Source organism: Neophocaena asiaeorientalis, unplaced genomic scaffold (genome assembly GCF_003031525.2).
Source record: "Neophocaena asiaeorientalis asiaeorientalis breed wild unplaced genomic scaffold, Neophocaena_asiaeorientalis_V1.1 scaffold62, whole genome shotgun sequence".
Taxonomy (NCBI): Eukaryota; Metazoa; Chordata; class Mammalia; order Artiodactyla; family Phocoenidae; genus Neophocaena; species Neophocaena asiaeorientalis.
Window position 1 is genome coordinate 4631790 of NW_020175191.1, and position 14436 is coordinate 4646225.

At 44.8% G+C, this 14436-nt stretch overlaps 1 protein-coding gene across 2 annotated transcripts in view; it reads right to left on the reverse strand.

Moving 5' to 3' along the window:
* Positions 1-1886: 1886 nt before the first annotated feature.
* Positions 1887-14436, reverse strand: part of CD58 (CD58 molecule) — a 43179-nt gene continuing 30629 nt past the window's right edge. Inside the window, exons 4-6 of one of the 2 annotated variants that reach the window (XM_024764921.1) lie at positions 9956-10027; positions 7124-7164; positions 1887-2161 (exon numbers count right to left, since the gene is read on the reverse strand). In XM_024764921.1, coding sequence (XP_024620689.1) covers positions 7145-7164; positions 9956-10027 — 92 coding nt within the window. In that variant the 3' untranslated portion in view covers positions 1887-2161; positions 7124-7144. The remainder of the gene's footprint in view (positions 2162-7123; positions 7165-9955; positions 10028-14436) is intronic. The other variant, XM_024764922.1, reaches the window with a different exon arrangement.

A 14436-nucleotide genomic window follows, 5' to 3' on the forward strand; every position in this document is an offset into this window, starting at 1 on the left:
GAGGACGCCCCCTCCCTCTGGGACCAGCATACAAGGCGCGCAGGAGAGGAGAGCTTCCCCTTGAGAGGGTTGCGGGAAGCAGCAACCTAGGTGAGAGCCAGGGTTCATGACAACAGAAAGGGGTACATGAACATTCGTTGAAGAGGATACTAGGAATTTTACTGTTGACTGATGGGGTCAGAAAGGGCCAGAGAGAGCGTATGGGGACCAAAGTACAGAAGACACATTTCGTTAGACAGCTAAGCCACCTGGAGGCCAAGCGGGGCTCTTCTCTGGGGTGCGCAGGGCTTCCAGGCCTCGGTCTCCCTCTTACTGACGCTGTGGGGAGCTGGATGTCACTGTGTCCCGGGGACCCTTTGCAAACACGCACCTTGGAGGGAAGAAACATCTCCTCTTTCAGGCTGAAGACTCTCACGTGACAGGAACTGCAGGGAGAGTGCGGGCTCAGGAGCAAAGGCCTTTGCACGGTGACTCCAGGGATCTCGGGTTTCTATGATGGCCGCCCAGGGGAGAGCTGGGGCAATTCACCTCTTTATCCAGGAGAAGCTGCTGTTCCGCATGCGTACAGCAACGGTCCCCAAACTTTTTGGCACCGGGGACTGGCTTCCTGGAAGACAATTTTTCTACAGACCGGTGCTGCGGGCAGTGGGTTGGCGGGGCGTACGGTTCAGGAGGTAATGAGAGCGATGGGGAGCGGCAGGTGAAGCTTCGCTCACCACTCACCTCCTGCTGGGCGGCCCCATTCCTAAGAGGCTGAGGACCGCTACCGGCCCGAGGCCCAGGGGTCGGGGACCCCTGGTGTATATCGCTTTACAGTTTGTTTTTTCGTTCGTTTGTTTGTTTTGGGTGCTGATCAAGATACAGATTTTAACACCCAAAGTATTTTATAACTTTTCCCATTTTTGCCACTTTAAAGTATGAATTCCAAGAATAATTCATTTCTCACTTAAGACTGATTGCAGTTAGCAAAGAGGAAAAAAATAGATGAAGAATTTTTTCAGGTTAGTATTTTCTATTGAGAGGAGACAGTGCAAGTAAGATTGAAGAAGTTATTTCAAACATATACAATAGTACATATATTGGTTACTTAAAATTTAAACATTTGGGAAGAACATGAAATTGTTATAGCCTCATAATTTACAAATAATGCACATTGTACAACAAAAATGTATTTTTTGATGAATGACAAACTTATGCTTCTGAAACAAATTCTCTAAATATACAATTAAAATTTTAATTTTCTTTTTAAAATTAATTTTTATTGGAGTATAGTTGGTTTAAGAGTTCTCTGCTGTTTACCTGCCAATGTGACAGCTAACTAACATGATAAACTAGCGTGCTACTGATCCTGCAATGAACTGTTTTTCCTCTAAAACCAGAGAGTGGATTATAGATTTTAGTAAAAAACCTTCACCTCCTGAGTCATGTGACTATTTTGTTTTACAACCCTAACAAGAAAAAAAGAGCCACTTAGTCACATATATATATATACATACTTACATTATTTACAAAGATTTACATTTCTCCAAAAATACAATTTATAATAAACAATTATGGGACAAGATAGTATCTGGTGATACTCAGTGTTGGTGACAGAGTAGAAACTAATGCCTGTTGTTTGTTAGTCCTTGTTTCTTCCATGAAACATTATTTTTTGTTGTTATAAATTTATTTATTTGTTTTATTTTTGGCTGTGTTGGGTCTTCATTGCTGTGCACGGGCTTTCTCTAGTTGTGGTGAGTGGGGACTCCTCTTCATTGCAATGTGTGGGCTTCTCATTGCAGTGGCTTCTCTTGTTGCTCCAGGCATGCAGGCTTCAGTAGTTGTGGCACGCAGGCTCAGTAGTTGTGGCTTGCAGGCTCTAGAGCGCCAGCTCAGTAGTTGTGGCGCACAGGCTTAGCTGCTCCGCGGCATGTGGGATCTTCGCGGAACAGGGTTCAAACCCATGTGCCCTGCATTGGCAGGTGGATTCTTAACCACTGTGCCACCAGGGAAGTCCTGAAACATTGCTTCTTATAAAGGGTCCATTCAGGTTAGACTTCCAAAGTTTCCTCAAGGATGAGGTAATACTCAAATGGTAAATCAGATGCCTTCTCAAAGTGACTGAAATAACGTAATTAGCATGCATTCGACTTCATCTTCCGTTACCAAACAACAGGTGCTATAAAAGAAATATCTGATATTAGTATAAATTGCAGTCAGTCTGTGCTGCAGTCTATGAGTCTATAAATTACCCTCCGATTCTAATGCGGGTAGCCCTTTTGTAATAAACCCATCAAAAGCAAGGGTTCTAGGGAGCAGAGATGGAGGGGGATTGGTCTTGGGCTCTCATGAGATGGTAGCTGGAGATCCACCAGAAGTGCTACTCTCAGCGCACAGCAGTAATTCAGTCCCATCGTCTCAAACCAACTCAGTCTCTGAGTATAACTGAAACCTCCAAACAACAGAGCTGGGCCCTTAAGAGCCATATGTAAACTGTCACCCCTTTTAACAGTCATCTCCTTCTTTGCCACATGAATCCCCGGGCGTGGTTTTCTTCTTTCAGCTTCTCTTTCTGATTATTCGTCTCTGTGGTGATGACAGAGCACCCTTGGGTAACTCAGAGGAAATCAGCCCAAACACCCAGCTCCAGCCTTGCCTGACCAAGTCCCTGCAAACTGAGATTCCATTCCATGGCTTTTTTTGTCTCCCCCACGGTCTATATTTCCATAGGCCAGATCAGACCACAGCTCCCAAAATATCTGCATTCCTTTGGTAACAGGAATTCATAAAAATTTAGTGCTGGAGTCACGGGTTAGGTAAAGGAAATAGGAGTTTTCCTTACGAAGAACCCTGTAGAACTTGAAAGTGGGTGCTGTGGATCTCTGAGGGGGATAAAGTGGGCAGCGGCTCTCCATCTAACAGGCTCTTCCGCAGGGACGTTCTCACCCTCTCCCAAAGCCAGGTGCATCCACTGCCAAAGAATCAGGCCTGCATCTCCAGTTCTCCTTCAGACTGAGGTAGCACCTGCAAGTCTTTCTTCCCAGAGGACTGGGGGACTCGGCTCCCTTTTTAATTTGGTTGGCTCTGTTTTCCAGACATTTACCAAAAGTGAAGAATACCAGCACTGTCTTGGTGAGAAGTGTAATATCACGCCCAACTTCCCTCAGATATCTGATATTTACTTGGTTGCCCTCAGATATATATATATTTTTTTGCGGTACGCGCGCCTCTCACTGTCGCGGCCTCTACCATTGCGGAGCGCAGGCTCAGCGGCCGTGCCTCACGGGCCCAGCCGCTCCGCGGCACGTGGGATCCTCCCGGACCGGGGCACGAACCCGTGTCCCCTGCATCGGCAGGCGGACTCTCAACCACTGCGCCACCAGGGAAGGCCCCCTCATATGTTTTTAATTGGGGTTAGCTCTTCCTGACACTGGTCTCACGGAGATGTGACAAGTTCACATTTCTTCCTGGTTGTGCTTGCCCCTCCCCAGCTCCTCCCCCAAGCCCTGCCCCTCCATCATATCTGTAACCCTTTAATAACTGAGTTGAGGGAACTGCTCCCTGAAGCCACAGTGGGCTCCTTAAATCTAAAAAGTATTATTAAATAGGGTAGGAAACACACAAAGTACAAAATCTGAATAGCAAACAAAAATGCGCTAAGGAAAGTAAGCTCCTCTCCCACACCCAACCCCATCCTACCTAGGTTTCTCCCTGGGATGTTACCTTAAGAAGTCAGTTTTACCTTCCTAGCTCATCATTCCAAAGCAATGTTTTTCACGCAAAACTCTCCTGCTCCAGAACCTACAATGACCCCCTACTCCCATATCACTTGATTTTAATGCCCTTGACTTCCAAAAATTTTCCTGCAAATATTGTCTCTTTTGCCATTTCTTCAACTTGATGCTAAGCAGGTTGACGTCTTTATCAAATAACCACGACAGGTTTCGTTCCCCTCCATGTCTCTGCTGATTCTCCCAGCTGGAATGCCTTTTCCACTCTGCTCTTGCTTTGAAGATCTAGCTCACATCGTACTCCTTTCAAAGTCTTCATGATTATTCTGGCCTCTTCACCTCCCCCTTGTTGGTTGCCCAGCCCTGACCATCCATTCCAGCCCATCACCATGTGCTTCTTGCCTAAGTCTTTCTGTTTCTTACACACTCATCCATTCTCCCCACTGTGACCATAAGCTTCTCAGGGTAGGAGCCTTAATATATGCTTTCTCTGAATCCCACACAATGTCTAGCCTCACTGGGTACATCGATTTCAAGCCATGGGCTAACACAGTGCCTGACATCTTGTAATCTCCATAAGTTATTTGCTCAATGAATAAAGGAGCAAGGTAAAGGAGTGAGTTCTGGGACACCCCATCACCTTTCTCAGTGGCCCGGGATGACAGCGCTCCCATGAACAACATTCCCCGTCACTGTTTGTGATGGCCGTGCCTCCACTGCCACCAAGTGGATCTCAGCAGAGGCACTCCTCCGATCTCACCGTCACCTGCCCTCACACACATTACTTCAAATCCGAAACGCCCCACCTCTGACCATAACCCCCAGGTCTTCTGCCTTTCCCCACACTGCTAGCACACCTGCCCCTCACCTCATCCATGGCTACCTGACTCCTCTCCAACCCCTCACAGACTCACTACCCCTGCCCACCCTGCACCCTGAAGCTGGCTGAGCTGTCCCCTAGAACCCCTTGCCCCAGACCTTCTGCTGCAGCTGACTTCCCGGGTGACCTGGTCACTGTCCTGGCTGGCAGCTGGGGAGAAAGGAAGCCTCCCAAACCCACCCATTGGTCTGACTGCCCCCAGACCCTCACTGCTGTGCTGCGATCCCTCCACTCCAACCACTCACCCAGGGGCTTTCATGAAAGTCAGCAACTCGTTCAACCAAGCCAAAGGTCTTGACCGCTGCCTCCCGCTTTGCCTCCTTGCAGCTCTAGCACGTGGCCTCCCCCTCGGACCCCTAACAGGGCGCCGCCTGGGTCTCCTCCTGGCTCCTCTGCCTCGCCCACCACTCGAAGGCCTTCAGCTTCTCTTTCTTGGTGACCTCAAATGCTCAGGGAATCCATCACTGTTCCGACGAAGATGCTCCCCAACCTGTAACCCCAGCCCGTAAAGCCACTTCTCCAATATGCTGGACGCCCCTATCCACGTGATGTGCCCGCACCCCAAACTCAGCTTGTCAGAGCACAAGTTCACCTTCCCAAACAAGGGCCCCGCCTGAGTCCTCCGCTGTGCCTGCCATGCTGCCAAGGGTCAGAATTCCTATCCCTTTTGGCTTCTTTCTTTCTTTTAAAAAAATAATTAATTAATCAATCAATTAATTTTTATTTTTGGCTGTGTTGGGTCTTCGTTGCTGTGCGTGGGCTTTCTCTAGTTGTGGCGAGCGGGGGCTGCTCTTCATCGTGGTGCGTGGGCTTCTCATTGTGGTGGCTTCTCTTGGTGCAGAGCACAGGCTCTAGGCACGCGGGCTTCAGTAGTTGCGGCGCACAGGCTTACTCACTCCACGGCACGTGGGATCTTCCCGGACCAGGGCTCGAACCCGTGTCCCCTGCAGTGGCAGGTGGATTCTTAACCACTGCTCTGCCAGAGAAGCCCCTTGGCTCCTTTCTTGAAGAATAATCATAACCATAACAGCTAACATTTACTGAGCACCATTATGAGCCCGTCACTCTTCTAAGTATTTTGCTTACAATAACTTGTTTGTACATATTATTTCTCTGCTATTATTACCTACACTGTCATTGTGATTTCTATACTATTGTTATGCCCATTTTCCACAGAAGAAAACTGAGGTGGCAAAGAGTTTAATTGACTTGTCCGAGGGCTGTGAGAGACAGAGCTGCCATTTAACCCCAGGGAGTCTGGCACCAGACTACACTCTCCACTGAGACTTTGTTCATACGATATCCATACTTTCTCTGAAACCTAGCCCTCCTTCATTTCTGCCATGACCACCCCGATTCAACCTCTCCTCTGCTTGGCTGGATTATTTTATTTATCCACCACCAGTGTCCCCATCTCTAGCCTCTTGTCTATTAATTCACCCTATGCTTTACCAGCAGAGAGATCTTTCCAAAGCATAGCTCTGCTCAAAAATCCTCAGTGGGGACCTCCCTGGTGGCACAGTGGTTAAGAATCCATCCACCTGCCAATGCAGGGGACACGGGTTCGATCCCTGGTTGGGGAAGATCCCACATGCCGCGGAGCAACTGAGCCCATGAGCCGCAACTACTGAGCCTGCGCTCTACAGCCCGTGCTCCGCAACAAGAGAAGCCACCGCAATGAGAAGCCCCCGCTTGCCGCAACCAGAGAAAGCCCACACGCAGCAACGGAGACCCAACACAACCAAAAATAAATAAAATCAATCAATCAATCCTCAGTGGTTTCCCAGAAAAAAAATCACCCAACCTCTTGGCAACTCTCTCTCAATATCTTGGCCTGGCTCAACCTCTATCCCACCAACATACGCTGCCCCCAAAAGGGATGACTTGCCACCCCCTACCCTGCCTTTTACAGCCCTGGGCCTTTACTCTTCCCTTCATCCCTCAAAGCCCGGCTCGTGGGCCCCTGCCTCCTGACCACAGGGACTCTGCCAGGACGGGGCCTTCTGGAGCCTCCTTACGGCAACTTACTTCACCCACTGCCACCGTTCATTGTGTTTGGATCCTATCTTTTGTTCACGATACGGGCCCAGCTCTGACCCTGGCTCCTGAAGTGAACCCTATCCTTGGCTCAGTTTTCCTGGGATGGGAGAAGGAGGGAGCAGATTGTGGTGGGTAACAGGATAACTCTTGGAGTCTGAAGACCTAGACTTGAATCCCAGCTCTACATTTATGAGCGATGGGACCTGACTTCTCCGAGTCTCAGGTTTGCTGTCTCTAAACAAGCTGTAAAGATACCCCCTCGCAAAGCTCACTGAGAGGGTTCAATGAGATGTTACATGGAAAGTGGCCAGTTGGTGCTTAACGAACTGTGGTGAGGATATCTGCTGATGTAACTTATTACTGTTCAAGGCAACTTACTGACAGATAAGTAGAATCTGGCTCCCCAAGGAAGAGGCCCTCTACATCAGGCTGTTCTGCTTCTAGTGCACGATATACAAGGCACCCACTGAGCAGTCTACAGGACACTTACCTAGTTCTCCATGTTTATCTGCTATGGGCGTCCCAGAAAACCTACAAATGAAGACATTTTCATCTCAATTAAAGAGCTGAAAAGAAAAGCTGGAATCTGGAGTTGCTTGCTAGAGGCCTGAACTGGGAAAACTCTAAAGCAGAGCCCTGTCGAGCTGGTATTTCCTACTCTCCTAAATGCTTACATCAAATTGGCCATAGAGTTGGGCCAAAGAGTTGTTCAAAAACTGGTCATCAGATGACAGAAAAACAAAAATTGTTGACGAATGTTTTTTTCTATAGCAGCTTGTGCATAAAGCTAAAGATGGAGGGAAGGCTGGAATGTTCTGGACCAGTGCTGCCTGATAGGGATATAATGTGAGCCACGTAAGTAATTTAAAAGGCTTAGTAGCCACATTACACAGTAAAAAGAAATGGATGGGGACTTCCCTAACCCGGTCCAGCGGTTAAGACTCTGTGCTTCCACTGCAGGCAGCACGGTTCAATCCCTGGTTGGGGAACTAAGATCCCGCATGCCACGCAGCACAGCCAAAACATTAATAAAATAAAATAAAGTAAAATAAATAAAATAAAATAGTAGTAGAGCAATTATATTTTTAAAAAAAGAAATGGATGAAATTTTCATGATACATTTTATTGACTAGCCCAACATATCAAAGATACTATTTTAACGTGTAATCAATATAAACATTATTAATGAGATACTTTACATTCCTTTTTTAAATAAGAAGTCTTACAAACCCGGTGTCTATTTTATACTGATGGCACATCTCAATTTGGACTCTCCTGTTTCAAGGGTTCAACAGCCACATGTGGCTCGTGGCTACCATTTTGGACAGCACCGGTTTGGACGTTAAGATACGGTCCCACGTATATGCATCAGTTTCCTCCCCATCGAAGGCATCAGCTAGCCTGGAGCCATGCTAATGGTCCAGAAGCCAAGTCCACAGGCTTGACTGAGCTTGTAAAAGTGTCAACTACAACTAGCCGATGGAGCTGTTTACATTCAACTCTCTCCCCTTCTGAAGGCTCCATGCCAAATGCCTCACTTTCCCACTTTAGGGTTGAGATGCTTGCTGAAGTAATTATTTCTTAGAACAATTTGTTTTTCCAGGTTATATGGTGCTACCAGTAGTGATCACTGGTGTAAGTTTCCCTCCACTGAATAAACTTTTTTTTTTTTTTTTTTTTTTTTTGCGGTACACGGACGCGGGCCTCTCACTGTTGTGGCCTCTCCCGTTGCAGAGCACAGGCTCCGGACGCGCAGGCTCAGCGGCCATGGCTCACGGGCCCAGCCGCTCTGCGGCATGTGGGATCTTCCCGGACCGGGGCACGAACCCGTGTCCTCTGCATCGGCAGGCGGACTCCCAACCACTGCGCCACCAGGGAAGCCCAAACTTTTTTTTTTTAATAAGTTAAATCAGACAGAAAAGTCCTCAGTGCTACTTTTCTTCGGTTCAGGAGTTCTGGTGGTAGACACCCCCCCTCCCTCCCAAGAAAAACACATGAGTGGAAAATTATTTTGGTTTCTGGGGACCAATCTGTTAAGGAGATGATTAACTATGATACTGCTATCTGGAGATTAAAAATAACTTTTTAAAAAGAACACCTGAGCTCCCCAAATGCTTTACGTATTCATAATGATGGCTTAAAACTTTCTTCAGCTGATTTTTTTATAACTTGTTTGGAGGAGATTCAGTTGACTGGTAATCTATAACTTAGGGATCTTCGTGGTATTTGAAACCTATAATATAGAAATGGAACCTTCGGGAAATCATATTCTAGTGCCAATACCCCAAAAAAGTCTAGGTAAGCACTGACCAACAGAACTTTCTGCAATGATGGAATTGTTCTTTATGTGGTCTCACATGGTAGCCACTAGCCATCTGTGGCTACTGAGCCCTTGAAATGTGGCTAGTATGACTGAGAAACTAAATTTTAAATTTTATTTAATCTTCATTAATTAAAATTTATATTTAGGTCACTGTACGTGGCTAGTACCCACTGTATTGAATGAACATTGCAGGTCTAGGGAAACTTAAATCTAGTCTGTGAACTTGATTCAAGACATGACTGTGAAATGACATGGACCCCGGATGCCATCACCTTGCAGAAAGCTTCCTCTTCAACATTCCCTGCGAGAGTGACAAATCAGTCTCGGAAATTTCCTTTTGGCGAAGGCTGATATGGAAACTGATGGGGCTTCAAGAACCTCTACTCTGAAATTTACAGCCTAGTCAACATCCTCTGGGACTTGAGGAGGGGTTTCTTGACACCAGGAAAGAACAGGCTGGGATGAGGTTACCAGTTCGCCAGGGCATATGGGTTCCTTTCTGGAGGCTGAGGAAGGTTCAGGAAGGCAACACAGGTAATACCAGATCATTTTACCCACTCCATGTCACCTGACTCAACAAATGCTCCTTCCTACCTGGGACCTCCTTCTGGGCTATAAGTCATGAAAATTATGACCATGGCAGCCAAGAGTAAGAGGATTTTTTGCAAAATCTGGCTTGAGACCAGAAGTATAACTATATGTTGAGGTGGGCCACAGATATGAGGCTGTGGAACAGTCCTAAGTATATGCGGCTGTGTTCCCACTCCCGTACAGCTCTCTATGGCCCAAGGATTCATGCCACCTCAAGATAACGCAGAATCTTGGGGAACCCGACACACTCAGCAACCCCAGACAAGTACAACAAAAAAGGTTGTGTTTCTTTCGAAACAGCTAAGATGTCAAACTTTGTTTTCATCTTCAAATTAATCATTTTCTGGCCTTTGAAAAACCAATTCCAGTTTGAAAACTTATTATTTTTAAAAAAGGAAGTATACGTACATTTAAAAAACAGCAAACCACCTATTAGTACTAGCGGTATGGCGAAAAGCGCAGGCCTGTGCCTTGTATTGTCTGAAAAAAAAAAAGAAAGAAAGACAATTAGCTGGAACTGACCAAAACAGAGATACAGTTGATCCTCTTTATTTGTAGATTCCGTATTTGCAATTTATCTACTTGCTAAAATTTATTTGTACTCCCCAAACCAATACCTGCAGCGCTTTCACGGTCATGCGCTGACATGGGCCACAGAATGGTGAAACCTGCGTTGCCTGATGTCCACATTCCCAAGCTGAGGTTCAAGGCAATGCTCTGCCCCTGTGTTTTAGCCCTTGTACTGTAGACATGTGCCCTATTTGTGGTCTATTTAGTGCCATGTGTTTCCCATTTTTGTACTTTTTTGTTGTCTATTTCACTGTCTAAAACGGCCCCCAAGCACAGTGCTGAAATGCTGTCTCGTGTTCCCAAGCATAAGAAGGCTGTGTGTGCCTTACAGAGAAAACACACATGTTAGATAAGCTTCATTTAGGCATCAGTTATGGTGCTGTGAATTCACTGTTCATGCATCAACCACATATATTAAATAAAGTGTCTTTAAACAGAAGCACACATAAAGCAAGGTTCTGTATTGATTCCTTGCCAAAAATATTGTGACCGGAGGCTTGCAGGAACCTAAACCTCTATCTCCCCTGGGAGCAATGGTTCAACATGCACTAATTCTGTGTTTACAGTGACCATAAAACATAACTATCGTGAATAAAGAGAATCGACTGTGTTTCTAAATAAACTTATATGCACAAGGTTGATACATATCAGGCCCAGTGCTGTTTATTAAAAGCAGCAAATAGTCCACTATTCAGCCGTCCTGTCCTGCCAGTGGGAGCACAGCTTGGTATCGTGTGCTTGGCAGGGCAATGTGGCAGCCATGCATTGCAAGCCTGAGAAATGTTCATCATACAGCCGCTGACACTGTGCTAAATGATGTGCCTACAGGCTCACCAAATCATTGCGACAACGTTGGATTAGTGCTCTAACCTCTCAGTGCCTCAGTTTCCTCTTGGGGATCACTATAAATGGAACTGATAAATATGCCTCCTAGGATAATTGTGAGCATTAATTGAGTCAATACACTGAAGAACAGCTATTAGCTCTTGCCATGAACCTATTGAGTTGATGCTATTGGAATCTCTACTAACGTCCTTTGATCCTGCAATTCCATTTCTAAGATACTAACCTACAGAAACTATCAGTTATGTGCCCCTCTCCTCCCTCCAAAAAAGGCACAAAGATATTTACCACAGTCTTACAATATCAAAAAGCTGAAACAACCGAAGTGTCCACAATAGAAAAGAATGATGTGTGTTCATGAGGTGGACTCTATCCACCTACTAAAAATCTAAGGGCAGAATACTGAGGACATGGCAAAACAATCACCACACATTGCTAAGCGAGAGGGTGGGGTCACTCACAGCAGGTACAGCCCGGATGAGAGAGAGGGGAGGAGAGGGAAGGGGAGAGAGAAAATGAAAGAATGAATGAGAGTATGAACACACACCCTTTCCTCTTAGTAGGAACACAGGTGGGTTAGAGCAAATAGGCAATAATCCATTGGTTTGATTTGAGAGGCCCCTGGCCAGAAACCGCTAGTTGCTTCCCATACCCATTCTCCCCTCTTTAATAAAAGAATTCAGATTTTCAGCTGGGCATACCACCACTCCCCTAAAAGATTAGTTTCTCAGCCTTTCTTGTAGCAAGGTTTAACCATGTGGCAAGTTTTGGGCCGTGAGATGCAAGAAGGGTTGTGTGGTATTTCTCAAAAGTCTCCCTGAAAGGGGTAAGACACACCATCTTCCCCTCCCTGGGTCCCACTGCCTGAGATAGCAGGGAAGGTGCAGGAGCTGGACCACACAACTGCATAAAGTAGCAATGTGCCCAGGGCTGCCTACCTCCAGTTATTATTTTTTTTTAGTTGAGAAAAGTTCATCATTTATCCTTTTTAAAAAAAATTGGAGTATAGTTGATTTACAATGTTGTGTTAGTTTCAGGTATACAGCACAGTGATATACCTGATATATTTTACCTTTTCTGTAAGATGTTATGGAGAAACCTGAACAAACTTTTTGGCCAACCATATACATATATACACATATATACACACACACATATATATATATATTCTTTTTCAGATTCTTTTCCATTATAGGTTATTACAAGATATTGAATATAGTTCCCTGGGCTATACAGTAGGTCCTTGTTTATCTATTTTATATATAGTAGTGTGTATCTTTTAGTCCCAAATTCCCAATTCATCCCCACCTTTTCCCTTTGGTAACCATGTTTGTTTTCTATGTCTGTGAGTCTATTTCTGTTTTGTAAATAAGTTCATTTGTATCACTTTTTTTATATTCCACATATAACTACACCACCAGGGAAGCCCCAATAGTGTGTATCTTTTAATCCCAAACTCATAATTTATCCCTCCCTCCCCAATGTTTTTTTTTTAGCATGAAAGAAGTAATCTACATTTTTAAGTCACTGATATTAAAAAAAATTTTTTTAAACAGCTGAATCTAACGCTACTTGATACAGTCCCTTCCAAAATCCTTTCTCCCACGGGATGATGCCAGATGCCGTCATTGCTTTGGGACAGCAGAGATTTAGGGGAGATGAAACAACAATGATACAAGTTCTTAATGACGTTCTTCCTTCTTGATCTGGCCGGTGCACTGACAGTTGCTCGCTCTCTCTTCACTCGGCTTTGGAGATACCAAGTTCTTGGGGTTTTCTGCCTTCCTCCCTAGTGATCCTTTTCAGTCTCCTTTGCTGGATCCTCTGCCCTTAACAGCCCCTACATGCGGGAGTCCTCAGGACTCAGTCTCAGCACCCCTCTCTGATGACTGCTTTTCCACATGATCTCTTCTAGTCCCAAGGCTTTAAATGCCTCCTGTGCTCTGATTATGCCCAAATCTCCATCTCCAGCCCTAACCACTCACGAGAGACCTAGACTCATAAATCAGAGGACCGTATTTGACGTCTCCATCTGAAATCTAACGGGAATCTCAAACAACATGTCCCAAACCAAACTCTATTTCTTCCACACACCTGCTGTTCCCCTGCTTTCCAGTCCAATAGCAACACAATTCATTCCGTTGCTTGTGCCAGAAATCTAGGCGTCATCTGAGTATTTCTTTTTAGACACCTTTCTTCCGCTTAAACCATTAGAAAATCCTGTTTCTATTTTCCAATGTAGCCTAATCGGAACCACTTCTCCCAACTCTACTAGTCCAAGACACCATCTTCTCTTGCTTAGACCAAGAGTTTCCAAATTAGGCACATAACCCCAGGGAGAACATAAGATGAGCAATGAGGTGCAAAAAAAATTAGAACCTCTATCTATTTTTACCACTTATGTCATTCTTTAAGTTTTTTAGATTTTGTATATGTTTTAAAATGGTATGAGTTATATTCATTTTGTAGTACATTGTGGTAGAAGTATCTGTTGTTCCCCAATAAGCAATCTCTCCTTTTCGCTCTGGGAAGAGAACCCCTGTGTTTTAACTGGGCACATGGCCAGCAAAAGATGGCACTTCTCAGCCCCCCTCAGCTAGATGTGGCCATGAACTCAGACTGGTCAAGGGGGTGTGAATGGAAGTGATGCATGCTACACTTGATCCCTAAAGGGGAGGACCAGGCTCCATCCCTCTCCTTCTCCCCTCCCACTTGCTATGGAGCAATTAGAGGTGCGAGCCCCTGTTTGACTCCAGAGAGCACAATTTTTAAGCTATAAGCATTTCAGTATGTATTTCCGAGAGATAAGGATTCTTTGTAAAACATAACCATGGCATTGTCAGACTTAAAAAATTGTGTTCAACATCATCAAACATGGAATCACTGTTTAAATTGCTCCTGTTTTTTACTCTTTTCTGTTTGAATCAAGACCTAATAAGGTCCATACATTGCAATTAATTGATATGTTTCTTAAATTTCCTTAAACTTTAAGTCCCCCCATCACCTCTCTTTTTCTTCCCCATATAACTTATTTATTGAAGAAACTTGATCTTCAGTCCTACAAAATCTTCCACAGTCTGTATTTTCATTTAACATGGTATGGTTCTCACTAGCCAATTCCTGTGAATCAGTCCAAAAAATTTTTTTAATTTGATTTATTTTGAGATATATAATATAAAGAGTCAGGATGGTGTCATGGGAAAAAAAACTCCAGAAATCGGAAGACTTAAATTTCTATTCTATTTCCATTACTTAAGTGACCTAAATAAATATTAAAAAAAAAAGAAAAAAATTTATTCACAGAATCACCCTACCCCAGTCCAAGGAGACTCACATTTTTTATCTGCCCTAGAATCCTGTTCACACCTCACAATTGTGATATTATCCTGAAATACAGTATTTACTATTTTCATCTCTTATGTTTTAGTGAACCACTTTCAAATTACTGATCCGTCTGTTTATAAACTGGGGGTATA